Source organism: Mesoplodon densirostris, chromosome 19, assembly GCF_025265405.1.
Source record: "Mesoplodon densirostris isolate mMesDen1 chromosome 19, mMesDen1 primary haplotype, whole genome shotgun sequence".
NCBI classification, from domain to species: Eukaryota; Metazoa; Chordata; class Mammalia; order Artiodactyla; family Ziphiidae; genus Mesoplodon; species Mesoplodon densirostris.
This window is the reverse complement of record NC_082679.1, coordinates 42,134,961-42,162,249: the sequence shown is the minus strand read 5'-3', so window position 1 is coordinate 42,162,249 and position 27,289 is coordinate 42,134,961. Positions and strand designations below refer to the sequence as shown.

At 37.8% G+C, this 27,289-nt stretch overlaps 1 protein-coding gene across 3 annotated transcripts in view; it reads left to right on the top strand.

Moving 5' to 3' along the window:
* Positions 1 to 27,289, top strand: part of CDH8 (cadherin 8) — a 358,644-nt gene that overhangs the window by 228,965 nt on the left and 102,390 nt on the right. For 2 of the 3 annotated variants that reach the window (XM_060083245.1, XM_060083246.1), the window contains exon 7: positions 12,180 to 12,316. In XM_060083245.1, coding sequence (XP_059939228.1) covers positions 12,180 to 12,316 — 137 coding nt within the window. Of the gene's footprint in view, positions 1 to 12,179; positions 12,321 to 27,289 lie in introns of all 3 variants that reach the window. The other variant, XM_060083247.1, reaches the window with a different exon arrangement.

Genomic DNA, 27,289 nt, shown 5'->3' with positions numbered 1-27,289 from the left:
AAAACAAACAACCCAATCCAAAAATGGGCAGAAGACCTAAATAGACATTTCTCCAAAGAAGATATACAGATTGCCAACAAACACATGAAAGAATACTCAACATCACTAATCATTAGAGAAGTGCAAATCAAAACTACAATGAGGTATCATCTCACTCTGGTCAGAATGGCCATCATCAGAAAATCTACAAACCATAAATGGTGGAGAGGGTGTGGAGTAAAGGGAATCCTCTTGCACTGTTGGTGGGAATTAAATTCATACAGCCACTATGGAGAACACTATGGAGGTTTCTTAAAAACTAATAATAGAACTACCGTATGACCCAGCAATCCCACTACTGGGCATATACCCTGAAAAAATCATAATTCAAAAGGAGTCATGTACCATAGTGTTCGTTGCAGCTCTATTTACAATACCAGGACATTGACAGATGAATGGATAAACAAGATGTGGCACATATATACAATGGAATATTACTCAGCCATAAAAAGAAACGAAATTGAGTTATTTGTAGTGATGTGGATGGACCTAGAGTTTGTCATACAGTGTGGAGTACGTCAGAAAGAAAAAAAGAAATACCGTATGGTAACACATATATATGGAGCCTAAAAAAAAAAAAAGGTTTTGATGAACCTAGGGGCAGGACAGGAATAAAGATGCAGATGTAGAGAATGGACTTGAGGACACAGGGAGGGGGAAAGGTAAGCTGGGATGAAGTGAGAGAGTGGCATGGATATAAATGTAAAATAGATAAAATAGATAGATGTAAAATAGATAGCTAGTGGGAAGCAGCCACATAGCACAGGGAGATCAGCTCAGTGCTTTGTGACCACCTAGAGGGGTGGGATAGGGAGGGTGGGAGGGAGACACAAGAAGGAGGCGATATGGGGATATATGTATACATAAAGCTGATTTTCTCTGTTATACAGCAGAAACTAACACAACATTGTAAAGCAATTATACTCCAATAAAGGTGTTTAAAAAATTATCAAACTGCATGTATTGATCAACTATTTTAAAACAAGTAATCTAAGATGGAAAAATAGCATAAGAAGCTTGAAAGAGGAAAGAAATTAAAGGGCTGATGTGGGATTTTAAATGTATTTATTTATTTATTTATTTATTTCTGATTGGTGAAGTCTCTGTTCCCTCTAGGGTACAAAACTTAATAATAATGTTTATATTCTGAGAGAAGCAAAGCTGATTGTATAGGCTGAGCAGTGTTATCTAACATTATTACACTCATAAGGCAAAATAAATCCCCTATTTTGCATCCCAACAAAGGGAGGTTGATACTCGTATGTTCAAATATTTATGGGAGTCATTTCAACCAGACCTTTATTTTTCCTTATATTTCTATATTCCGATTTGACACAATATGTTATACAACCTTACTTTTGATAAAGGACAATTAGATTTGACTTAGTGTTGCAGAGGAAAACATAATATTGCATATTTAAGAAGAGAATGTGTTAAAAATGGAGAAATGCCATTTCCATCCATCTATCAAACGTTTATTAGCTCTCTCCTGTGTGTTTGAAGTCAGTTTGCTGGGGAATGGAATAGGCTTAGTTGAAGTGCCTACAAATGGGCCTCAGGATCCAAGTCAAGTTTGGGATGGTCAACTTAAATACTTTGGTCCCCCTAGAAGGATTATATCTGGTTGAATACTGAAATGGTGTGCTTGTGTTATTTCTGTTGTGATAGACAAGCAAACAAACTATTTCAATATAAATGCATTTCTAGTTCTTAAGAGTTAACAGGCCACACCTGTTTACCTCTTAATTCTCAGCACTTACCGTATGTCTTTTGCATTTACTGAGCCTGAATGTCCAATTAAAATTTCTAAGTGTATATAACTTTATGACATTTTCAAAAAACTTGCTTCAATATAGCTGTGCACTCCTCTTTTATTATTTCTTCATGTGCATGTTTTCCGTAAACACTTATTTTTCCATATGATAAATGGTTTTGACAAAAATGGGACAAACGTATAATCAAATACCACCTTTCTGATAGCTATTCAACACTGACTAAGAATTTATTAAGTGTCAGATACTGTGGCCAGGATATTATATTTATTATCTCACTAACTTCATGACTGGGAAAAAAATGTGTATTATCTTCATTTTACAACTACAAACACTGAGAGTCATGACATTTTTTGTGGGCTACACAAGTAATTTAAAGAGAGGATTAACTAAGAAATTAATATACAGGACTTAGCAGAGAGGCTGAAAATGAGGAAGGCCACAATAAATGCACTGAATATATTATTAAATCTTAATTCTGTATATGGTCCTACGGCCCATACTGCTACACAATGATGTGTTTTTCTGTCTCACACCATCTCTGTTTTATTGTCCATGTAGCATTCAACTTTGAATATCCTTTCTTATAGAGAAAAGTCATTATTGGCATGATTGACAGCCCCCAAAAGATATCTAAGGCAGTTAAAGGATACTCTTCACTGCTAGATTTCCCCTGACATCCTTAAGTCACTGTGAGCCTACAGAGATTCATGGGAGTTGGTTGGGATTCCTGTCACTTGAGGGTGAACAGTGAGGGTCAAGGTCATCATGGGTGTGAAAGAGTTTATCCTCATAACTCCTAATCTCCCATCATAAAAAGCACACACCCGAGAGAAATATCACATAGCTCCTATAAATTCCAGATTGCATTTCTGGAAAGAGTTAATTATAGTTTGCTAATCTTTATGTAAATTTTTTGACCAATTTGGTGTATTTGGTGATTAATTAGATAAATATGGTTAAAAGAAGCCAAAAGAGAATCGATGTCTAATTTGAAAGCAATGTAGATTAATAGAAGAGGTTATGAGCCTTCCATAAGGGTGTTTCTTCAAGATTCCTTAATGTCCTTTACTTCCCACATCCAAATAATCATCATGTCCTGTTTATTTTAGTTCCTAAGCTCGAACACCATCATCTCTCATGTGAGCAGTTATGAAGAGCCCCATTTGCCCATCTCCCGCCATTTGATATCCACACAGGTGCCAAAGTGATCTCTAACTCAGTTTAGATCTCTGCTGATACAGCAGCCACTAGCCACATGTGGCTCTTTGAATGCAAATAAAATGAATTTAAATTAAATACAATAAAAATTTCAATCCCTCAATCACACTAGCTAGATTTCAAGGGCTAAATAGCCACATACAGCTAGTGGTTACCATCTTGGACAGCACAGAGCACATTTCTACATCACAGAAAGTTCTGTGAAATCTGGCTGTGGTTTAGGTCATATCACTCTCCTGCTGTATTTTTTTCAAGTGGCTCCCCATCTCCTACAAGTGAAAAAATTAATTCCTCAGCACAGTTTCCAAGGTCCTTCCTGATGTACTCCTGATGCCCTCCCTCCACTGAATCTTGAACTTCAACAATACTATCCTCTGTTAAAGTCTTCAAACATACTGAATATCTTCCTAACTCAGACTTTTCATATTTGCTGTTTCTTTTGATAGGCATATTTTAATAATATTCTACACATCTCATCCCTTTTCTTTTCTTCTTCATGAATACATCACCATAAGCTTTAAAAAATCTTATTTCCTTTCATTGTCTTCAGATACAGACTCAGTTACATGAGAGCAAGCAAGGCCATGTCTGTCTTGGCAACTAACACAATGCCTTGTACATGAGAGATATTCCATAAAGAGTGAAGGAAAGAAGGATGGAAGAGGCAAAATGAAAGAAAGGATGGGGAGGAAATGATAGGTTGCTCATCTGTCAGAACTTTGCTCTCACCACACCTAGTCTGGTCCTTTAATTGTCTACTTTCCTAAACAAACCCAAACTCAAGATTTTCTCCATGCATTTCTTCCTGCTGAGGATGCTCTCCCTACATATTCTGCCTGGAAAAATGCTACTCATTTTTCCTGTCCCCAAACAGATGCCTCTTGGTATCATCTCTGACCACACCTTCCCTTTCACAGGCACATCTGGGGACCCGTACTCACTGCAATGTAAGCATTACTTTATTACAGAGCTTGCTACTTTTCATTGTAAATAATGAGAAAGTCATAGCCAGTGTGTCTGAGAGAGGAGGCTTTGTTCAAGCATTAAGCATCATACTTGACCCAAAGAAGCAGTCACCAAGCCTTTATTGAAATTAAATAAAAATTAAAATTTTACATTTAATCTCTTAAATGTAAAACTGCATTCAATTTTTTCACCATCATATCATATTTAGAGTTCTCAATTATGAATGATTATTTTGATGACTCAGGGAGAAAATCAGAATTTCTCCAAAGATATTATGTAAATATTAAAGAATTAATCATGAATCAAATTTTATCTGGGACTCACTGTAGAAAAATCTATTTTTGGTTCTGTGGCTGCAGAAATTTACACATGAGATTCTGGCTTTATGATGCTATCTTTTCAAGGCATGAGTGGAACAAACTATAAAACAAAACACACACTCAGAAAATGGGATGTTATTTGAACCAACAGATTTGGAATCTGAGATTTCTATATATGACCCTAAATAAATTAAAGTATCTGAGGATGACTGTGGTGGATGAATCTGTTTCATCCTTTGGGTGAAAACAGCAGGTCATATTACAGCATTACGTCTCTCCACATGGACACCAAATAGTAGAATCTTTCAAATATTTTGTTACTGTTGTAAAAATACCTAGATATTTGGCAGAGTATCTTCTACAAATAATGATAAATACTCCATATAAAGCCACTTTTAAAAAGCAAAAGGAAATTTACAGTGCATTACCTAATTTGGGATTTACCTTAAACTTTAAAAGAAGGCAATCTTATTGTTCTCATTTTTCAGTTGAAGAAACTAAGGATGGATGTGTAAATTGGCCTAGCAGAGAAGTTAGGAAAGGGTCTTTCTCTTGAAAAATCATCAGGGGTTTCACAAATATTGTGTTAGAAATAATATAGTCCAGAATAACGTTTTTAAAAGAAACTTGTTATTTATCTTTATCTGATTATTAAGATAATCAGTGTATCTTCTGTGTACACTCCAGACTTTAATCTGCACCCCTCCAATGTGGCACCGAAGTCATTGGGAGTGAAAAAGACTCCTTGATAATGGGAGCTTGGTTCTGAAAATCCTTAAAGTATTCTTGATATTAGAACATCACTGTCTGATGTTCTTTATTGCAAGCAAGAAAGAGAAATTCAGCAGGGACAGAGGGTCTATGTAGGTACGTAGTATGGGGGTGAGATTGGAAAGAGGGACTAGGAGATGCTTTAAATGAATAAATGAATGAATGAATGTGTAAGTACATATAATATTTGTATGCTGACAATAAAATCTGTCTTATGTACACACACATACACACAAGAGATGGGATTTTGTGCCAAATGTTGGTATGAAATGTAAATAATTGGGCTGTGATAATTGAGTAAACATATGACTCAGGTAGAAGTTGTAATTTAATATAAACAGTAGCAGCAATACAGAAAGGGTGCTATTTTCCAACACAGTAATATCCAGTTGTCCATTCTGACCTATTCTCAACCACTGCACCAGTGACATCTTATGTTAACTTCTGACCTCTGCAAACTACTCTCGATTGAGTGAACTGGTGGCAAAGTTTGTGTTCATGGTCAGAGTGCAGTAAGTTAAATTAGATCTCCAAAGTGCTTAGCATCTAGGTAGGCATTTCCTTGCATCCATAGCCTTACCTCCACAAAGTAAAATGATGAAGTCTTTAGGATTTATTTCTAAGACATACTACCGTAGGTTAGAGGAACACTAGCATTGAAGAAAACCAGGATGTTTGTTGGAATAAAATGGGAAAGTTTAAATAGGGAATCTGTGAATATTGGTTATCAAGGGTGATGCAGTTTCTAAAACATATCCGTTGTTTTAGAATAAGAATGTCTATTTCCAAAACGTCCATCATTAGAGTTGACGTTAACATGACCCAAGGGCCGTGTTTTTTCAAATACCACTCCACACTGTGTTAATAAGAAGTTTCTTCTTACTGTGGCAGGAAGATGACTCTCCAAAGTATATTCTGCTCTTTTCCAATGAGGTCTTTTGTCTAATGCATCTTAAGTAAATCTGCAAAGGAATAGCATATCCAACAGATGCATATTTAAGAAATTAGAATGGAGACTTCAGTACTGGAGATACAAATCCTATGACTTTTTTAAAATGTAGAATTAACTTTTTAAAATAGATTTTATTTATTTGTTTGTTTGTTTATTTATGGCTGCTGCGTTGGGTCTTTGTTGCTGTGCGCGGGCTCTCTCTAGTTGCAGCGAGTGGGGGCTACTCTTCGTTGCAGTGTACGGGCTTCTCATTGCGGTGGCTTCTCTTATTGCGGAGCACGGGCTCTAGGCATGCGGGCTTCAGTAGTTGTGGCACGTGGGCTTCAGTAGTTGTGGCTCATAGGCTCAGTAGATGTGGTGCACGGGCTTAGTTGCTCCATGGCATGTGGGATCTTCCCGGACCAGGGTTTGAACCCACATCCCCTACATTGGCAGGCAGATTCTTAACCACTGCACCAGCAGGGAAGCCCCCTATGACTTTTAAGATATAAATTAGAAGACATTTAAATTTTCAGTAGATATAGTAGGAACCAAATGCATTCTTTATTCTTTTTTTTTGTTTTACTTTCTTATCCTGTCTACTCTTTTTTCTCATATTTCTTTACCACCATGTTTCATACATAATAACAAGCCATGCTCAGTAAATGTTTGTGCATCTTTCCTATTGTGAGTTGTTGAGTAACTGCAGTACAAAATTCCAACTGTGATGTTATGATATATAAATCAAACAATCTCTTCCTGTCTTTAAAGAGCAAAAGTCCCACAAATGTTTACCTGTAGAATAATAGGAGGGACAACCTTAAGGAAGAGAAGATCTGTGAAGACTCGGGCCAGGTCCAGAAGGCCCCTTGTGGATGAGTGTTGAGAGAGGAAACCCAGTACAGACTCTCATCTCTTCAGCTCAGAGTGTATGCTTTATGAAGATATTCATGGTAGCAGATATTTTGAAAAGGGTGATGACTGGTATAGACAAACACTACAAATAAGTTTGCAACATTTTTCTAGTGTCACTTGGGAAACTACTGAAGGATGTGAATGGTTGTTTTTATTTATATCTTTCTATTTCTAGTTATTCATTTTCACAGTCATTCTGGGTTTGAAGACTTGACTATTAATTAACCAATTAATTTATTGTATCTGAGTCATGTACAACTCATTTACTGCAAAGAACCATGCTGTGAAATAGATACTGTCTCCAATTTATAGATGGGCCTATGAGATTATGACTAGTTACATTGTTTTAATGAGATCCCACAGGTGAGATTAGACTGAAGGTTTTCTGGTTTCTCTGTTTCTTGCACTCTTATCTGTTGCTATTCAGACAGACGCTAGGAATCCCAGAAAACAGAGTGAATGGCTTAGTGTCTACTTCTGGGACATCTATGTAAAATCATGACATCTGGAGAACTTGCTTGGTACACTGGATTCTAAAATTTAAGTTGGTACTTCAGGTTTGCTATTTTTAACCCACTCTGCCTTTCTTTGAAATTATTCTCTGTCAATTGGCTTTTAAGGAAAGAGCCTATATCGAGTCTTGTAATTGAGTATTGACTTTTATTGCTAGTGATGTGGCTGTATCACATAGTGGGATGAGGAGGAGGAGTGGGGAGAAATTGAGATAGTGGAGTGGATGGTGGCAGCTTAGAGGGCCAGAGGAAAGCAACTTGAATCTTTGCAGCTAGTGATGGAGTGGTGTAGCTGTCGGTGGGAAGCATGCATCTTCTGAGAGCATTCCTAAAAGTGGCATGTGGGGTGCAGTTTTTTAAAATATGGGTAATCTTTATGTAATTCATTTCAAACTTATATAAAAATGTAATTAATTTTAACTATGATAACAAAAGCTCATATAGTATTCAATATGAATACAAAAGTGAATGTGTCCAACAATGCTTTGAACTTGAATGGTCAGTTTATGGGATGGAGATTTTGGTCAGAAAAGTTGGTAGAAAAATGAACACTAGAATGGTGCTAGAGGTGCAGGTATGAGCCTCCGCACATGCTCCGTTTCCTCAGCCTTATTTTATCACTTAAAGTGATATCCTCCTTGTGTTTGCGTCCACTGATATGAGAACCCAGATGAACTGGTTTAGGGGCAAAGAAGCAAGGAGTAAAAGGAATGCTGGCTTACCACTGAAGAGGGGCCTGGGAATTGTCAGTAGAAACCTATTGTTTCCAGATAAGTAATGACAACATTAAAAATTTTCAATAGATATTTCCTGAGCACTTATTACATGCCAGACACTGCAATAAGTGCTTTATAGGTATTACCTTGTTTAAATCTCACAAAACCTATTATAATTCCCATTTTACAGATTAGGTAACAAAGGTACAGAGAGATTAATAACACAACTAAGTTACACCTGTGTAAGAGTGATTTTTCTTTTATTCATTCTACAAGAAACCAAGGAGAGAAGGATGCAAGAAAGAAAAAGACATCTAGCACTGTGCTTGGTATATGTTTGGTGTCTAATGCATGCTTGTTGACTATGTTAAGTCTGGATTTTTGAACAGTTTAGCAGAGGCTCTTGGCAGCCTTTACTATAAAGTCTGTTAGGCAATAAAATGTGTGAAATGTCTACAAAGGGAGCAAGAGGCTTCTTGAAATAGTTGAGATAGACTTTAAACTGAATTTTAAACTAAGTCATTGTTTTCCCCAAGTTCCTCCCATTGTGTAATCTCGTAATATTATGACATTCTTACCTCTGATCTTACTAAAGGGTTGTATTTATAGCCTATTTTATAAATTCTTATGACTCACCCCATAAAGTCTGTCATGAACTGGATCTTTTAAAAATGAGAAAAATATCCCTGCCTCTGTTAGAGTGATGGGAGTTAAATAACACCCAAATGCTTTTCCAGGTTTATGCTATTTATAAACTATTAAGAAAGGGGCCTTCTCCACCACCTTCCAAGTAGGGAAGTTTATAAAGTTTCATTTAATGGGACATGATGATTATGGTGATTTGATGATGATGATGAACATATCTTCAGCACCTACTAAGCACCAGAGACTGATTTATGCTTTATTTTTAATCTTCACAACCAGACCTGGGATCTGAGTACTTCATGTTTGACTGGTGAAGAAACTGAGGCTCAATGAATTTGTTAATTATCCCAGAAACAGCAATGTATAAATAATAGAGATATAATCTATTCCAAATTTGAGGTCTGCATGATACATGTTTTTTAAAAAATTTTTTTGATGTGGATCATTTTTAAAGTCTTTATTCAGTTTGTTACAATATTGCTTTTGTTTTATTTTCTTGGCTGTGAGGCATGTGGGATCTTAGCTCCCTGACCAGGGATCAAACCCACACCCCCTGCATTGGAAGGCGAAGTCTTAACCACTGGACCACCAGGGAAGTCCCTGCATAATATAGTTTTAAATAAGGGATTAAACAAACAGCATTTTTTAAAAAAATACCAACTTCCAAAACCCTGTCATTGTTCCCAGTGCCGCTTCTAGGCCAGAAGTTTTAGGCATTTACTGGACAGCAATCAAATAGCCTTGGAGTGTGTTTCAGATTTGGGATTCATGAGTATCAGTGATTAGACTGATTTTCATTTACTGTGGCCTCTGGGAAACTGGTAGATGCATGAGTGTGTGAAATACCAGCAGTGAGATAATAAAATTACTAGAACCCAGCAATGCCTGCAAAGTTTATTTATGAATATGATGCAGATAGTGATAATTAATCCTCTGGACATTCCTTAGCTCTTTTAAGAGACAGAGTGTTCATGATATCTGGAGCAAAACCCATGTCTTTTCAGTTATTTTACAGTTAAACTTGGAACTTCATTGGTCTAATCAACAATCATTGTTCCCCAAGAAAAGGGTTTTTAGTCTTTTTTTTCCCGTAATACAACAGATTGAAATGTTTTGCAATGAACACTTACTTCCTCATGCTCAGGATTATTTTGCAAGCACTGTTAATTCAGATATGCCTCTGGGTTCTTAAATCCTTTCTGAATTTCTCTAATCATCCTGGGGGTTAGGCATGGGGTTGGTTTGTAAATTCCTGGTGTATAGATGCATGTCAGTGTCTTAGTTTCCTTTATATCTAAGTCTTTACTGTACCAGGAACTATAACTTCATGGTACATGTTTTTACCAAGGAATTCAGCAATAAGCTATTGTCAATAAAATTAAGTGTTTTTTAATATTATTCCAAAGTGTTTAGTGATGCTTGTGTTTGGTGGGGAAGATTCACAGAAATGCCTTTTTTCTTGGTATTTGCATCTGGTATAAGCAATATAAATATCCTTTCTAATGAAAAAGAAATAGCTAAAAGGAGGAAGGAGTTATCCATATCCCTATATGTCTGTCTATCTACCTACCTATCATCTATCTACCCATCCATTTATCCATCCTTCTTTATAGGTAGATGTAGGTACAAATAAGAGACTGATCTATGCTTTATTTTTAATCTTCACAACCAGACAAATAAGTAGATACACATAAATAAGTAGACATACATAAAATACATATATATGTTTGCAGTGAAATCCACTAAAATATTAACAGTACAAACCTACAGACAGAACACTATGGGAAATTTATTTTTTTCTCACTTTGTTATAAGAACATAGTCTTATTCTTAATGATAGAATAAATGTCCATAAACACCATGTAAAAAAATAAAATATGCTAAGCTCCAAATAGCCATGGACGATGTTTCATATTTAGCATTAACGGGTACCAATAAATCGATTTCATGTGCACTTCTTAGGAGGTCACCTCAACCATGAAGGTTTTCTTCAGTCCTTCCTCCTAGATGGGATTGTACATGTCCTTGGTCTTAGTTTGCCCTTCTACAGATATGGAATACCATAGACTGGGTGGATTAAACAACAAAAATGTATTTCTCACAGTTCTAGAGGCTGGGAAGTCCAAGATTAAGGCACCAGCAGATCCAGTGTATGGTGAGGGCACATTTTCTGGTTTACAAATGGTTCTCTTCTTGTATCCTCATTGGCAGAGAGCAGGGAGAGAGCCTATGTCCCCTTCTGTTTCTTCTTCTTCTTCTTCTTCTTTTTTTTAAAATGAGGTCATTAATCCCATCAGGAGGGCCCTACTCTAATGACCTATTCTAACCCTAACTACCTCCTAAAGGCCTTACTTCCAAACACCATCACATTAGGAGTTAGGATTTTAACATATAAATTTTGGGGAGACACAAACATTTAGTCTACAGTATCCTTCTTTGAGCCTCTGTTCCATCCTGTTTTAGTTTATTTCACTGCTTATTTATAGACCGATATTTCTAATTATGCCTTGTGTTCCTTAAGACATACAGGTTTTTGTATTTGGCATTCCATTGCCAAAGCTCAGATACTGGTGTATAAAAAGGATATTAATGTTGTGAAAAAAATAATTCCTGTATGATCTTGATACTTAGTGTTCCCGAGAATCACTTGGCTATAGACACAAAGCATCTTAATGTTGTCTTATTTGGAAGAGTTTTGTCAACAGAGAAACTACTAACCTGCCCATTTAAAGTTTTAAATTTCATGAAATTTTGTGTTGTAAATCTGCCAAAATATGTATTCCAATTAAAAAAATTTTACTAGAGAATCAGTAAACATCTGATTTCTACGGACAGAGACAAATAGGAGACTAAATTTATATTTTACTTAAAATGAAAACAAAACAAACCTACAGCAGCAACGACAGTAACACATACATACTGTGTAATCAAATGCAAGTTTTACACAAACACACATTTCCTTTGAACTGCCATAAATAACTTGCTGGGTAGCGCCATCCTGCTTTGGGCTTGGGTTCACTGTTTTATATGTTATTTTGTGGCAACTGCTAATTATCATAAGCTGTCCAATAAATGTGATGGATTGTCCAATTAACTCTTCATCAGCATCCATTTTTGAAGATGTTACCTATTGAAACTGATGGCAGTTTATGACCTCCATGTTGCATATGTAGCTAATTACTCCTTAGACAATAATTATTAAGTTTCTTATGCTGCATTCAGTCATTTTGTTTTACAAATTATGATGCCATTGTGTTTCCCAATTCATTTGACTTTGCAACTATGGCTCTCTAAGGATTACTAAAGGTCTGCTGTGGAATGTATGGATCATAGAAACATTGAAGTAGATTACAAATGTATCTGTTTTGTAGGTTTTCCATCGACCGGCACACCGACCTGGAGAGACAATTCAACGTTAATGCAGATGATGGGAAGATAACGCTTGCAACACCGCTTGACAGGGAATTAAGCGTGTGGCACAACATAACAATCATTGCTACCGAAATCAGTAAGTGCCTGGGTTTGTTACTTTCTTCCTTATGTGGCTGAGTTCAGTTTATGCCTAGGGATCATATGACAAGTGGTCCCAGTTTCTATTAGATATTTTGGCATTGGAACTTATTTTATTGTTCCCGAGGAGCCTTTGAATGCATCATCTCAACAGGAAGTAACTTACACTGTGGTAAGTGACCAAAAAGTTGCAATATATGTGGGAAGGAAACATTCTTCTATCCAAGTATTCTTATATGTATATCCATTGTTCGGTCATCAAAAACAATGTTTTGCATATTAAAATATGGGGAAAGATTTAGTATAAAAGGGTAGGTTAAAAAAATAGAATTCAAGAACTATATACCATAATTTAAATAAGTGGACCCTAACATATATATTATATTCGATATAGAAACTATTACTCACATATTTAAACTATGCGTATACACATACATATATACATGCAGAAAATACAGAAAGAAAATTTACACTGTCAATACATATCATTTTGGGGAGATGAGATGATAGATGATTTTTTGGTTTTGTTTTTTAGAATTAATATGTCTTACACAGTAATCATGGACTATTTAAAATTATATCTTCAACGTAAATTTTTTCATAAATTACATGTGAAAATGTAACCTTTTTTTCAGAGGAGGTTCTAGGGTTGTTAAAATAACACATGTTAGTCTTTCTGCCAGGTTTTAATGAGCACAGCTTCTTTGATTACACTTAATGACACTATAATTGAGTCTCTCAACAATAGCTATATGGTGAAATTTAGTGCTATTCTGTCTATGAGAACTCACACTCTGTCTCACCAGTTTTTTTATTATACAGAACATGTGATACTCATTTTCTTTCCAAGCAAAAGACATTCTGCATGTTACCTGACTTTATTTTTCCATAAAGGAGCTGATGAGGACTTCACAGTTTACACAGTTCAAGGGAGACATTACATTTTTGAGGGAATTAGGGTAGAAGGAATCTGAATAAGGAAATAAAAACTCACAATAAGAAAGATTCATGGGCATACATATGTAAAGGACATCAGCCCTAAGATCTGCTCTATGCTGTCTCTAAAATCTGCTCTGGTTTCACACCTAATGTCTCTGAGATATGTTGATAAATGTGTCTGTAAGAGGAAGAGTAATCTAGACCTTCATGAAGGGCATGGTTTTTCCTTGTTCTGAGATGTGGGGTAATGTCTTCCATGGAGTCTTACTAAAAACAAAAGAAAACAAAACACAACTACGGTGTGAAAAAGTGACGATTCAAGAGTGAAGAATGTTTCTTTTGGCAACTCAAAGCAGGCAAAGAACCTGTTTGATATGGAATGAAAAAAGAGCTTTGGAAACTTCGGTGTTTTTCCTTATTAGAAGTACCATTTTCTTCTCCAGTATGTGACTCTGGCAATAGTTTTCCCTTGTAGCGTTAAGGGATAAAGGAAACAAAGCATCCCATTTGGTGGCTTTGGTTTATTAGAAGTCTTAACCCCATCTAGATATGAAATTTTTACAATTTACAATGTTGAAGCTGCATATCACCTTAAGCCTCTGAGAAAAACTGTATCTATTTAGATTGGTTTGAGGCTATATAAAAACGCTCTAAAGGACCATGGTTTTCTTTAAAGTATGTAGGCAATAATTACTTTTAAAAGAATTTTCTCATATATTGAATATAAAAACCTACTAGAGTTCGCCTTAATCTATGACACTTTTTTTATGAGATGTATGCCTTCACTTAAATATTCATCAGGGAGGCCCTAATTATAAGAATCCACGTACTCCACTGTAAAGAGTAAAAGGAAATGAATATACAGAATAGGTGGTTAGGAAATATTTCAGGGGCAATCCAGAAACAAAAGTCTCATTTGCAAGGAATCACAGACAAGTAAGGAAGACAGATACAAAAGCAGATGCTCTGGGGTAATGAGCTATTAATTCTAGGGTGACAAGGGTACCAAACCAAATAAGGGAAGACATTCATTTGTTCATTCACTCAATAATTATTTATGGAGTCTTTGGTACTTGCCAAGCACTGTTTTAGTGACTAAGGATATAGCAGTGAACAAAATAAGCAAAAACCCTGGAACTCTTGAAGTTTTCCTTCTATTGGCACTTGGAAGCCCCTGCATATAAAAGTGTGAGTTGGAATCTGCTGATATGTCTATAAAGAATGACACAGAGGTGAGCAAGAAGGTGATGAGTATTGGGAATTACCAGCAGTTCCATGTTGATGGGCCCGTGAGCCATGGCCGCTGAGCCTGCGCGTCCGGAGCCTGCGCGTCCGGAGCCTGTGCTCCGCAACGGGGGAGGCCACGGCAGTGAGAGGCCCGCATACCGCAAAAAAAAAAAAAAAAAAGAATGACACAGAGGTGAGCAAGAAGGTGATGAGTATTGGGAATTACCAGCAGTTCCATGTTGATGGTGTGAAAAAAAAGTATGACCACAAACCTCCTTCAATGAACATATGATTGATTAAAAAATATTGAAATATAGATCAGATAAGGTTTTCTTCATGGCCTGAGAGAAATCACTCAAGTATGTCCCAGATTCAAGGTTACATTAGCTCCATAGAGAGCAAATAGGAAACGGTTCTGTCCACGTGACAACCCTCAGCTTTACTTTGAACCTTAGAGAATTAGAAATATACAACCCAAAATTACATTATTCTGTTGACATCAGTGGGAGTTATCTCACCTTTTATTACATCCTTTTTTGATTTTTTTTTTTTTTTACTCAGAGATTGAAAACTAAACTTTTTTTTTGACTTCTTGCATGTAACTTTCTTAAAACCAACAAGATTGAGAGTACAAAAGAGAACTTTAATTTTAGTCTGTAAAATATAAGCTGAGGTGGGCATAATTCTAGAAATTTAAATGTAAAATTAGGTTATCTTTTTTTTTCTAAATCATGAAAGGAAGTTGAAATAAGATCACAGAGAACTTAAAAAATATTGGAATTACTATGAAAATGGCTTAGAAACTTGTTTTCACTTGGTTTTATTATTTAGCCCATCATGTAATGTTTATCTTCCAAAGCCGCAGACCATGTCTTGGAAAAAAATATTAAAGGGAGATTTATTGTATTTGGATGAGATGAATATTTAAAACCACCCAGGACAATACAACCCCACAGGGGGAGGTTCTAATAAAGATAAAGAAATATTCATTCCAGGGAGAACAATTTAAAATTACTCTCAGATCACCATCTCTTCAGACAAAAGATTTAAGCAAATGAAATTAAGCTAAAAAATGGATTTTAGGAAAGTCCATCTGTTATCTCTTAATGAGAATGAAGATGTCATCCTTTATCCTCTTGTGCCAGATTCACTTAACCAAGGCTGAGATGCTTCACTGTGTATATTTCCCAAGAATTTCAGTGGTAATAGATCTAACTTGCCATCACAATCAACAGGCACATCTCATTACATGATCTGGCAGTTAGATGCCCAAGTGCTAACAAGAGATTAGGCTTGTATAGAGCATCTTTGCTAAGTAGCTTTGCTAGTAGGATCCCTTGAAACTATTTTGCATGGCTGCTGTGTACCATGGTGGTGAAGGCTTAAAGTAAATTTAGCTAAACACTGAAAAAGTATTATGTAATCCCTATGGTGCATTTAACTCACATCAGTCTTTGAAAACAGGTACTATTACTGTATGCATTTTCCAGTCAAGGAATCTCAGACAGAGGTTAACTAACTTGCCCAGAGTCTCCAAGAGAGCAGAGGGTGGAGACAAGATTGGTACCCTTGTTGCTTAACTGCAGATTACATGCTCTTAGATCCCTTCTTTGGGGGGAACCCTCTCCTATATCTTCTTTCCTTCCATCCTCCTGCTTAAATCGAGCTTCTGACACTGCCACATCATTTCCTGAAACAAGCGAATGAAATAGTTCTTCTGTGCAAAGCAGAAGGCTGGTGCGGGGACAAGAGTGCAGTGGAGGAAAGAATAAGCCTGCATTTGCTCAGGCCCTCCTATTCTAACGTTTATAACCCAGGGGAGGAACATTGCCTAATGGACAAAGCCAGGCTTTGGAACTGTTCAGATGGGAATTCCATTCCCATTTTCGAGATCAGGAAACTGAGGAACATTTTAGGGGACCGCATTTTTCAATGAAGTTCACAGAGAACTTGACACGCCCAGCTGATCCCAGTCACCTGGGTTATTGTTCAAACCAGACTTCTGGTGTTTGCCTAGGACCTATGGAATCAGAAACTCAAGGCAGCCATTCAGGAATCCACTTTTCACGAGTTCTCCCACCTCCCCTCCACCCTCCCCATCAGATTCACATTATAATTTAATTACAATTAATATAATTTTATATTATAAACATAATTATGATATTTTGAAGGAAGGCAGAAAAAGGTGACGTGTTCTTCTGTTTGTGTGTTTTGGTCTCTATTTTGTGTTATTCCTGTGGTGATAGGTGATATTTCACTGAGCTGAGGTTTGAGCTAAGGCTTGTCAGATGATGCACAAGATCCCTTTAGGTTGGGTAGTGTAGTAAGACCTACTTAAGAGAGAGACATGGGTAAAAAGCTCAGCTGTCAGAGAGATAAAGGATATTGGGGGACGGTAAGGGAAAAATTTGCTTATAATAGAGTCTCTGCAGGGGCATTTCAGAGGCATTGAATGCCAATTTTAGTGTGTCCTTCCCATAGAAAGTGGTGATGTGGGATGGAAAGTGGGGAATCCCGCTGACACTGTGTACCCGAGAGCTGGCAATTGGCATTAGAGAAAGCATACTACTCTTGGTTACCTGAAAGTATTGTAAAGCAGGAAGCATATAATTGCCCATTAAATTAATCTCTGAGTTATTGATAATGCATTGCTCTAGCTTACTACAGTGGGCTGCACACAATATTGTCAATGAAGCTTTCCACTAATGATGGTTAAATCTCCCAAGGGACATACTAGTTTGATAGCACTTAAGGAATGTTTCTTCCTGACATAGGGCCCAGCTGCCAGATAATTGCTTTGTCCAACCCAGGCTACTTAGGAAAAATACATCTTTATAGGGAACTCATTGTTTCGAGAAATTTTGGGTCCTGGAGTTGGATGGAGTTGGCCACATTTTGCCCATATAACCTTGGGCAAATTATTTCCTCTCTCTTGCTCTCAGTTTTCCCACCTGTGAAATGGGAATCATAATTGTTCTTTTAAATTTAGGTTATAGTAAGAATTGAATTAAAAGTGATGGTACTATACCTTTTAGCTTAAAATCTATCTATAATCTTTAGTAACTGATGAATAAATCACATATGTTCTTGTTAATACAGCCCTAACCTGAGGCTTTGAATAACAGCTTAATTTTAAATTATTTATTTGGTTTATATTTTCTTTTACCCCTTCTCCCCACAACAACAAAATTGGTAGTCGTGACCTGTGTGTTACTGCTGGGTGCAGTTGTGTTTCTTCATTGCACAGCCAATATGTTCACTGACCTTCCTCTTGTCCCTGGTTAGGGCATGGTGGATTGACCTGTGCCTAAATAAAAACCCTCGAAATGAAGCAGGCATATTCTTGGAGAGCCTGATTGAATTAAGGACTTCAGATTTTATATCAAGATCTTGTTCAAAATGTGCAGTGTCTATATCTATTGCCTGTGGCATAATCAGGACTAGAGTTTCTTTAAGATCAATATCATTCCCTTGTATAGAATTGAGTGGAAGCAGATGGAGAGAAGCTGTTGTCCAGTTCAGTAACTCTCACAGAAGGGAAAGGATGATGAAAGTCTGAGGTGAACAGTAAAATTCAGGGGCAGGAGTGGTTATGGGCTCCCAAATATCAGAGAAGCTGTAGCACTATGGCTGACTGTCTGGGAATATAGGCACATGGCAAGTTCCTAGCAAGATCCCCTTACCTCAGACAAGCATGCCGGTGCTATAAGGTAGAGATCAGTATTCTTAACAATAGGGATTATAATGAAGGGAAGTGGAAATACATTATGGGAAAGTGAAGGGGAAGCTACAGTTTCCTGGGAAAGAGATCAGCGTACAAAATAAGATTTCCCTACAGGGAAGATGGGAGTGTCATTCCAAGTTCAAGGAGAAGCCTGATACAGGCCCCGCATGAATATCATTTTGTGGGTAACCCACACCAGATTTATTTTAGCCACTATAGTGCCCACTTCATGTACAGCTGCTCCAGTTACTTGAATACTGACTTGGGAATCTCTCCCTTAGTTCCTCTTTGTTCTGCATCCTTTCTATGGATATCCTCCCACCACCTCTCCATCTCTTTCATCTTTATCCCTCTTTTGTTCTAATCTACTGATACTTAGAAAAAGCCTGCAGATTGAGACTGGAGCTATATCAATAGATTTTAACTAGGAACTCCTTTAAGATGTCACTGTGGCTAATAGCCCCTTAGTCCTAACGCAGAAAAAGGCAGAAGGTAAGAGGCTTCCATCCCTATGTCTTGCCCTGGTCTGTCTTTATAAACCACCCTCCTCAAATCCTTAACAGTAACTCCTTCTGTAGACAGCAACTGTAGATAAAGGATTGGAATTAGGCAGCAAATAGTAATTCAAAGTTTTCAGCTGCAAGTTGTAGCAAACTGACCAGTCATAGCAAATGGTCATCTCCAGATTTGAGGGTACCAGATTAAGCGGGGGCAGGTAGGGGAGATCCTAGATATGTGAAGAGATTATAAAGATTGGAGGATAGTAAGTTGATTTACCATCAGCTACGGTTTCTCTGGGGACAGAGGAAGCACATGGACTTGGGAAGAAAGTGCAGACATCAGTCTACAAGTCAAAGAGAATAACATATGAGTTAAGTGGCCAAGTTTATAAGTCAGTTTGCTTGGATGGAATCATAATTTTTTCATTCAATCACACTCACTCCATTGGTAAATTACTTCGTTCTGTGGCTTAGTTTCCCAATTTATAAAATGGGGGATATATTGAAACACCTTTAGAGGTGTGTGATAAGGAGTGAATATGTTTATATCCTAATATCTTTCCTAACATAGAATAAACTTCTGGTAATAATGCTTATGCTAATATTAATGATCATAACAATAATTATAAAGTAAACATTAATTTTATCACTTTATATAATTAAAGAGGATATGCCTAAAGTAACCTTTTTGTCATCAAGTAAAACCACCCAGCTTTATTTTGAGGATATACAAATTGTGAGTTTTTGAGGACGTATCATCCTGAGATGATTTGGGAGGTATAATTTTCCACAAAAATATGTATCCAAAAGGAGGGGCTTCTTTCCTCTTGTCAGTCCTGGCCAGCTTGGCAACCTTAAAAGCCTCCTTCTTACCCCAAACTAAGGTCATAGTTACTGTTACCACTGCTTTCTCAGAGAGCAGTAGTGCTTACTAGGTGAAACCAAACTATGAAGTCAAATTTTCAGAGCCAAAACATATGCTCTATGTGTGATTTGAATAAGTCACATAATCTCTTTTAGCCTCAGTTGCTGTATTTGAAGTTTGTCATGACAATTAAATGATGTAATACCGGTAAAATGCATAAAATAGAGCCTGGCATATAGGAAGGACTCAATAACATTTCTTCTTTCCCCTCTCTAGTGCCCCTCCTCGCTTTTTCCTCACCCTCCTCTCTATCCTTCTCCAGACCAAACCTGGTGCCTACTCTCTCTTGCATAAACATAAACTTTATGTCCTTTATCTATACATTCTATTTGTCACTCAGATCTCCCTTTTTCTCCCAGCCACTTGGACTTAGGAATAAAGGGAACCAAAATAGTCATATGGACATTGATTTGTATTGGTTCACTTCTGCTGCATAATAGACCGTGTCAAAACTTAAAGTGATAAAGATGTATTTCTCGTGGTTCTCTGGAGCAGCTGAGTGGTTCTTTTGGTCTGAACTGGTTTTGCTAGTCTATCTGGTCAGCTGGTGGCTTGTCTGGGGCTGGATGATCTATATTGGCACCAATTGTATATATGACAGGCTAGTTAGGCGTTAGTTAGCACCTCTTCTCTGCTCCACATGGCCTCGCATCCTCTAATAGGCTAGCTCAGCTCCTTTGGTGCTACTCCCAGTCTTCCATGGAACAGCAAAAGACTGGGGAGCAAGTACTTGCCAAGTCTCTATTTGCATCAAGTTTGCAGATCCCACTGGTCAAAGCAAGTCACATTACCAAGAGCAGGTTTAAGAAGTGGAGAAACAAATGTCACCTCTTGATGGGAGGAGTTGGAATTTCCAAATATTATGGGCATTCTTTTTTTGAAAAATTAATTTCACACTGGGATGCTAAATCTCAGTACATATGACCAAGAATGATATGGATCTGTAGCCTACACACATAGGTACTTCCCTTCTAGATTCCTCTTCTCACATACATCTAAAATTCTCTGCTCTCACGTCTTACTTATTTGAGAAAAAGGATTGGACACAGTATTTCTAACAGCTGTCAACTGGTTAACTATAGATTCTTTAGAATTTCAACTTAAATAGCAATTTGTATTATTCATAATAAATCTATTAGCACATTTTTAATGCTACAAAAATTTCTCCTACCTGACTGCTAGTGTAAGCTTTAGCAATTATTATTAATCATTTGCTATAAGGTCTCAAAGATCCATGCTCTTTGCCTTTAAGAGGCTGGTTGAGGCTTATAATACCCATTTATTTGCTTGAGGTTTTTTTTTTTTTTTTTTTGCGATACGCGGGCCTCTCACTGTTATGGCCTCTCCCGTTGCGGAGCACAGGCTCTGGACGCGCAGGCTCAGCGGCCATGGCTCACGGGCCCAGCCACTCCGCGGCATGTGGGATCTTCCTGGACCGGGGCACGAACCCGTGTCCCCTGCATCGGCAGGCGGACTCTCAACCACTGCGCCACCAGGGAAGCCCTGCTTGAGGTTTTGAAAATACCTTTTTTTGTTTGGTTGGTTGGTTTTTTTGGCCATGCCGTGTGACTTCCGGGATCTTAGTTCCACGACCAGGGATGATCAAACCCGGGCCCACAGCAGTGAAAGGGCTGAGTCCTAACAACTGGGCTACCAGGGAATTCCTTGAAAATATATTTCTAAAGGGAGAAATTGGTAGAGTCCATGTTCTCATGAGACATTTTATTATTGATTTGTTATTGATCACTGTTTTATCCTGGGATCCTAGCACAGTGGGGCTCCCAGTACATATTTGGTGAGTTAATGAATGAATAAAGGAAATAAGAATTAATACCACAGGATATTAACCTGATGATTTCTGACTCTAAACAGACACTATTGATTAATTGGTGGAAAGGATCTCTGCTTTTAATATACCCCACTTAGCTCTTTGTTAAAAGTCTTGGGCAGACAAGCACATAGGCACAATGGCTTTTCTGGATTTTTTAAAGTCATTCTTTCCTGAGTGACTGAAGCTGAGGCATAAAGGGCAGGAATGACTATGCTCTCCTTGTATGAAAATTGTGGGGCACTGACTGTGCTCAAAAGGAAGAATTCCCATAGAATATTAACCAATCTAAGGTCAGAGACAGAGACCATGAGAAAGGTGCTGGCAGAGAGGAGCCTCAGGTCCTCTCACTTTTTCCCCAAGGAGCCAGGCTTCTGATCTAAGAACCTTTATTTCTCTTCCCTCTGAGAGCCTGAGGCAAGCCCTGAATTATGCCAGCCCACACTTCATTACCCAACGAGCCCGTTTATCGTTTAATCTGATATGTATTAAACAAGTGGAAGCAGGTTACAAAGCAGCAAAGCCTAAAGAATGAAAATGCAGCATGTTTTCTGATTACAGGACTCCCTAATCCAGAGCTTAGAAGTCAGGGCTAAAAACAGATGCCAATTCCATCTCTGATCCACCCTCACCCACCTAGCATTTCAGTGCCAGGTCAGGTGGCCCTTTTAGCCAGACGGTAGAATTTTGAACTATGGTAACTTGCTTCCGTCTAATTTGGGGTGTGGCAGGGCACTGGCCACTCTACACCCTCACTCATGATACTGATACTCTCTTGTTCCTGGAGTATCTATAGGACAAGGGTTCACCCCACGTGATGCCCAAGGTCAAGGGTTACGCTGTTTGTCACAAAGAAGCAAGGAAGTAGAATGTAAAGAAATTGTCTCTAAGGCATGCATTGAAACGCTAAATATTGTTTACTTAAAAAGCATATAATTTGGAGTAGGGTGGGATCTCTCCATTGGATGGGAGAGACAGTCTTCTCTGGGAAGATCCTTTGTGGATGGTATATTTTCATCAGGGTCATAAAGCAACAGTAGGCTTTTGTCAGAGATGTATTTCCAAACTAACAAACGTCTTGATCAAGAGGAGAAGAGCATAGAATATCTTCTGAAGATTAGAGAACTCAGGAGGGAAAAGAATATATGGTTGGAAAGTTAAGTATGGAAAATTATGATTGCCTTTGGATGCCAGGTACAGGAAATGATCTTATTCTCTGTGTCAGAGGGGCCCATCAAATACATAGAAATATCAAAATAAGGGAAATGTCTGGCTCAGAATATTAGCATTCCAGATTTAGGAGCAGAATAGGTTATGAGTGGAACAGAGAGCCTACAACCTGGAGAATGAGAAGGGGAAGAATATGGCTATGATGGTGGCTCAGAATCACCCAGAGAGCTTGTTAAAACATAGATTCCTGGGCCAAAGAATCTGTATTTCTAACAAGTCCCCACGTGGGCCGATGCTGCCGGCCCAGGGCCCGCACTTGGAGAACCACTGCTATAACCCCTGCAGTCCTGATTCAGAGTAAAACTGAAGCTGCGTTAGAAATGGAGTTTGAATGAACAGGAATTGGCACCTGGCTAAAACTAATGAGCAGCAAGGAAACTGATGGAGACTGTAAACCTCGGTGACGAGGAAGAAAGTAATGATACAATTAAGAGTTACTGCTTACTGTATGCTAGGCAACATTCTAGCCCTTCTCATGCCCTTTATCCATTTAATCCTCACAACAGTTCCATAAATTGGTACCACCAGTCTCTCATCTCATAAAGAAAGCTAAGATACCAAACTTAAAGCTCTCCATGTTTAGGTGGCTAAGTTTGGATTTGATCCTAGGTTTGTCTGACTCTTCAGCCCAATCTCTGACAATTGAGCCTGCATCCTCTCCTAGTGATAGTAGCCTAGTTGCTCCTGGGACATATCATGATTCATGTTAACAAGTCAGAAGGCAGAAAAGATGGTCCATCCTTCCAAAGTTTAAGAGTTCACAGCCTTCCTTTGACTAGCTCTTTATAAAACAGGTTAGAACACAATGGGATGTCACTGATACGCTTTTTTCCCCACTGAAAGGGTGGGAGGAGGTCCAGTTGGGGATAATGAATCTAAAATTTGCATCTGTGAACTACCTGTTCCAGGGGAATTTGGATTTTTAGGAACCTCCAGTTCCTAAATTTAAAACAAATTAAAGGGGCTCCTTATATTGAAGTTTGAATGCTCCTGCAACCCACTGAGATAAGCCTGGAATGATGCTGAAGTCTGCTCCGCACACCTGCTGTTATAATTTGACAATGAATGATTAATAATAGGCTGAAGAAGGGAGACATGGAATAAAACCATGGAATACAAATGTGGAAGGAAAAAGCATCGACTATGCAGCCAAACAAATATGAATTCCAACCTAGTTTACATTAACAACAACCTACTTGAACATCAACAGTTTCCTTGATCAATCTAATGTGTTTATTTATTGGTTAAAAGGAAACTGTAATACTCAATAGGGAACTAAAACTCACCTGGTTGATATAGAGAATATATATACATATATAATTATTATCATATTTCTGTATTTAATATAGATTACATTAATATATTATAATCATCACATTATAATATATATTATTTACTATAATTTAATATGGTATAATATAAATATATTCTATATCTGTTTTTAGCAATGGAAATAATAATAAAAGCCTCATCACCTGTTCTTTCAGGTGGACTATTGTGAGCTTGATGTTTAAGACACTGACTTAAAAAAAAAAAAAAGAGAGACTGACTTTTTAGAACATTCTCTGCCTTGACTTTAACTGTTTTGTTTAGAAAAACAAACAATTCTAATGCGCTATGAAGAAAATCTGTTTGTAAAAATGTTCTATTGGGCTTCCCTGGTGGCACAGTGGTTGAGAGTCCGCCTGCTGATGCAGGGGACACGGGTTTGTGCCCCGGTCCGGGAAGATCCCACATGACGTGGAGCGGCTGGGCCCATGAGCCATGGCCGCTGAGCCTGCGCGTCTGGAGCCTGTGCTCCGCAACGGGAGAGGCCACAACAGTGAGAGGCCCGCGTACCGCCAAAAAAAAAAAAAAAAAAAAAGTTCTATTTAGTGTATATATATATATATATATATATATTTTTTTTTTTTTCCCCCTAGCTCTTAAATAAGGCTTGTCTTTAGGTTGTGTTTTAGGCACAGTATCTGAATCTCATTGCCGGTTAATATTCGAGTATCTCTGGATATAAAAATACCCACACTGAGCCAGCATTTGATTTCCTACTGAATTGTTTTTCACATTTCCAATATAATTATGTAGCAGTTACAAAGAAACAAAGACTGAACTCCACAGAATACCAGAATACAACAAATCCACATTTATTTAAGAAACGATATAAAAAGCATGGAAGACAGAACTGATGTGTTGAGTGACTTCTCAGGGAAACTGATAACCAAAAATAAATCTGAAAATATCTGGATATTTATCAGAAGTGATTGGTTAGGCATGGGTTGAAAAAGGCATTTAGATGTTCTACAAATGGCCTCTGGCATATAAATAGGAGACCTTAGTGAAAATGGAAAATACTGAATTAGATATCTTTATTTTGTTTTTGGTCTCTGAATGATTGATTTTGTCCCTTGTAGTCTCCATCTTAAAGAGAGTTAAGATCCAATAAATTAGTCAGTAAACGTACCAAATGACTGTTGACTGAGCACACAAAACCTTAGTGAGTCAAATACATTTCGGCACCTCTGTACTAGACACTATGGTCGTTGTTAAAGACATAGTTTCTGGCCTGGAGGCGGGGCTTCTGCAGTAGGAAGATAATTGCTGGACTACAAGCAGGTTGTGTAATGGAAGGAGACAGAACACATCCTAACAACACACATGAGGAAGAAAGTAGCTCTGTATGATGCCTTCTCCAGTGTCCCTAGGAGTCAAGTGCAATGCTCTATTGGGACAAGTGAAGAGGAAGAGCAAGAATGTTGCAGGCGAAGGGAATAGCATGAATCTACCCAGGATGTTTTGGGAATTTTGTGATGAAAGGGAGGGAATTGTTGATCTTGGCTTGTTTCACTCATGGTTATGGGAGCCTCCACTGTATGTGCACTTATTTCCACATGGACCTTTCTGTTGTGCTTTTTAGCCAACAGGAAAATAAAAATGAACACCCAAGGTATATTGTCTGTTTGTAGAAGGGCTGGAGAAGCTCACTGGTCTTTGGACATCATAGGAATTACGATTTGGGAAAGTTGCATTGATGCGTACAGAGCAACTCTCCTACGATCTCCTTTGATTTAGCGTCTAGATCTGTTAAATTTAATAATATCTGTGAGTGGCTAGGCAAACTAGAATTTGAGATGCTACCTAATTCCAGGCAGAATGACAGTCACCACTGTGTGCAAACATTTGTTTCATTCACTCCTTATAACAGCATTGGGATGGACACATCCTGAGCATTGTTTCAGAAATACATGAAATGAAATCCGGGGAAGTCAGGGAATGTATATGAGGTCACAGATCTAATACTATGAGGTTCAAATTCACCAGGATTAATACCAAAGCCTGAACTCTCTACTCTTTGGTGCTACTAATTGTGACAAATGGGCAAACAGGGCAAACATCCTTGAAAAATATTAATCTCTGTACAAATGTGTCATTAAATGCCAGGCTTTGTGCTAGGCACTATACATTCGGGAAGAAAAAATCAGGGAATTAAATTACTGATAGTCTACTTGGGATAAAAACCATAAAAATAAAAGTCATGTAAGGTGGTCTGCTTAGTTTATTCAGCAGAGTTTTGCCAAGAAACTTGGCTCATCTACACCTTCACAGGAATATTTTTGTCCTTTGTTTTTTTTTACATCTTTATTGGAGTATAATTGCTTTACAATGGTGTGTTAGTTTCTGCTTTATAACAAAGTGAATCAGTTATACATATACATCTGTTCCCATATCTCTTCCCTCTTCCCACCCCTCTAGGCGGTCACAAAGCACCGAGCTGATCTCCCTGTGCTATGTGGCTGCTTCCCACTAGATACCTGTTTTACGTTTGGTACTGTATATACGTCCATGCCACTCTCTCCCTTCGTCCCAGCTTACCCTTCCCCCTCCCCATATCCTCAAGTCCATTCTCTAGTAGGTCTGTGTCTTTATTCCTGTCTTACCCCTAGGTTCTTCATGACATTTGTTTTTCTTAAATTCCATATATACGTCTTAGCATACGGTATTTGTCTTTCTCTTTCTTACTTCACTCTGTGTGACAGACTCTAGGTCTATCCACCTCATTACAAATAGCTCAATTTCATTTCTTTTTATGGCTGAGTAATATTCCATTGTATATATGTGCCACATCTTCTTTATCCGTTCATCCGATGATGGACACTTAGGTTGTTTCCATCTCTGAGCTATTGTAAATAGAGCAGCAATGAACATTGTGGTACATGATTCTTTTTGAATTATGGTTTTCTCAGGGTATATGCCCAGTAGTGGGATTGCTGGGTCATATGGTAGTTCTATTTGTAGTTTTTTAAGGAACCTCCATACTGTTCTCCATAGTGGCTGTACCAATTCACATTCCCACCAGCAGTGCAAGAGTGTTCCCTTTTCTCCACACCCTCTCCAGCATTTATTGTTTCTAGATTTTTTGATGATGGCCATTCTGACTGGTGTGAGATGATATCTCATTGTAGTTTTGATTTGCATTTCTCTAATGATTAATGATGTTGAGCATTCTTTCATGTGTTTGTTGGCCATCTGTATATCTTCTTTGGAGAAATGTCTATTTAAGTCTTCTGCCCATTTTTGGATTGGGTTGTTTTTTTGCTATTGAG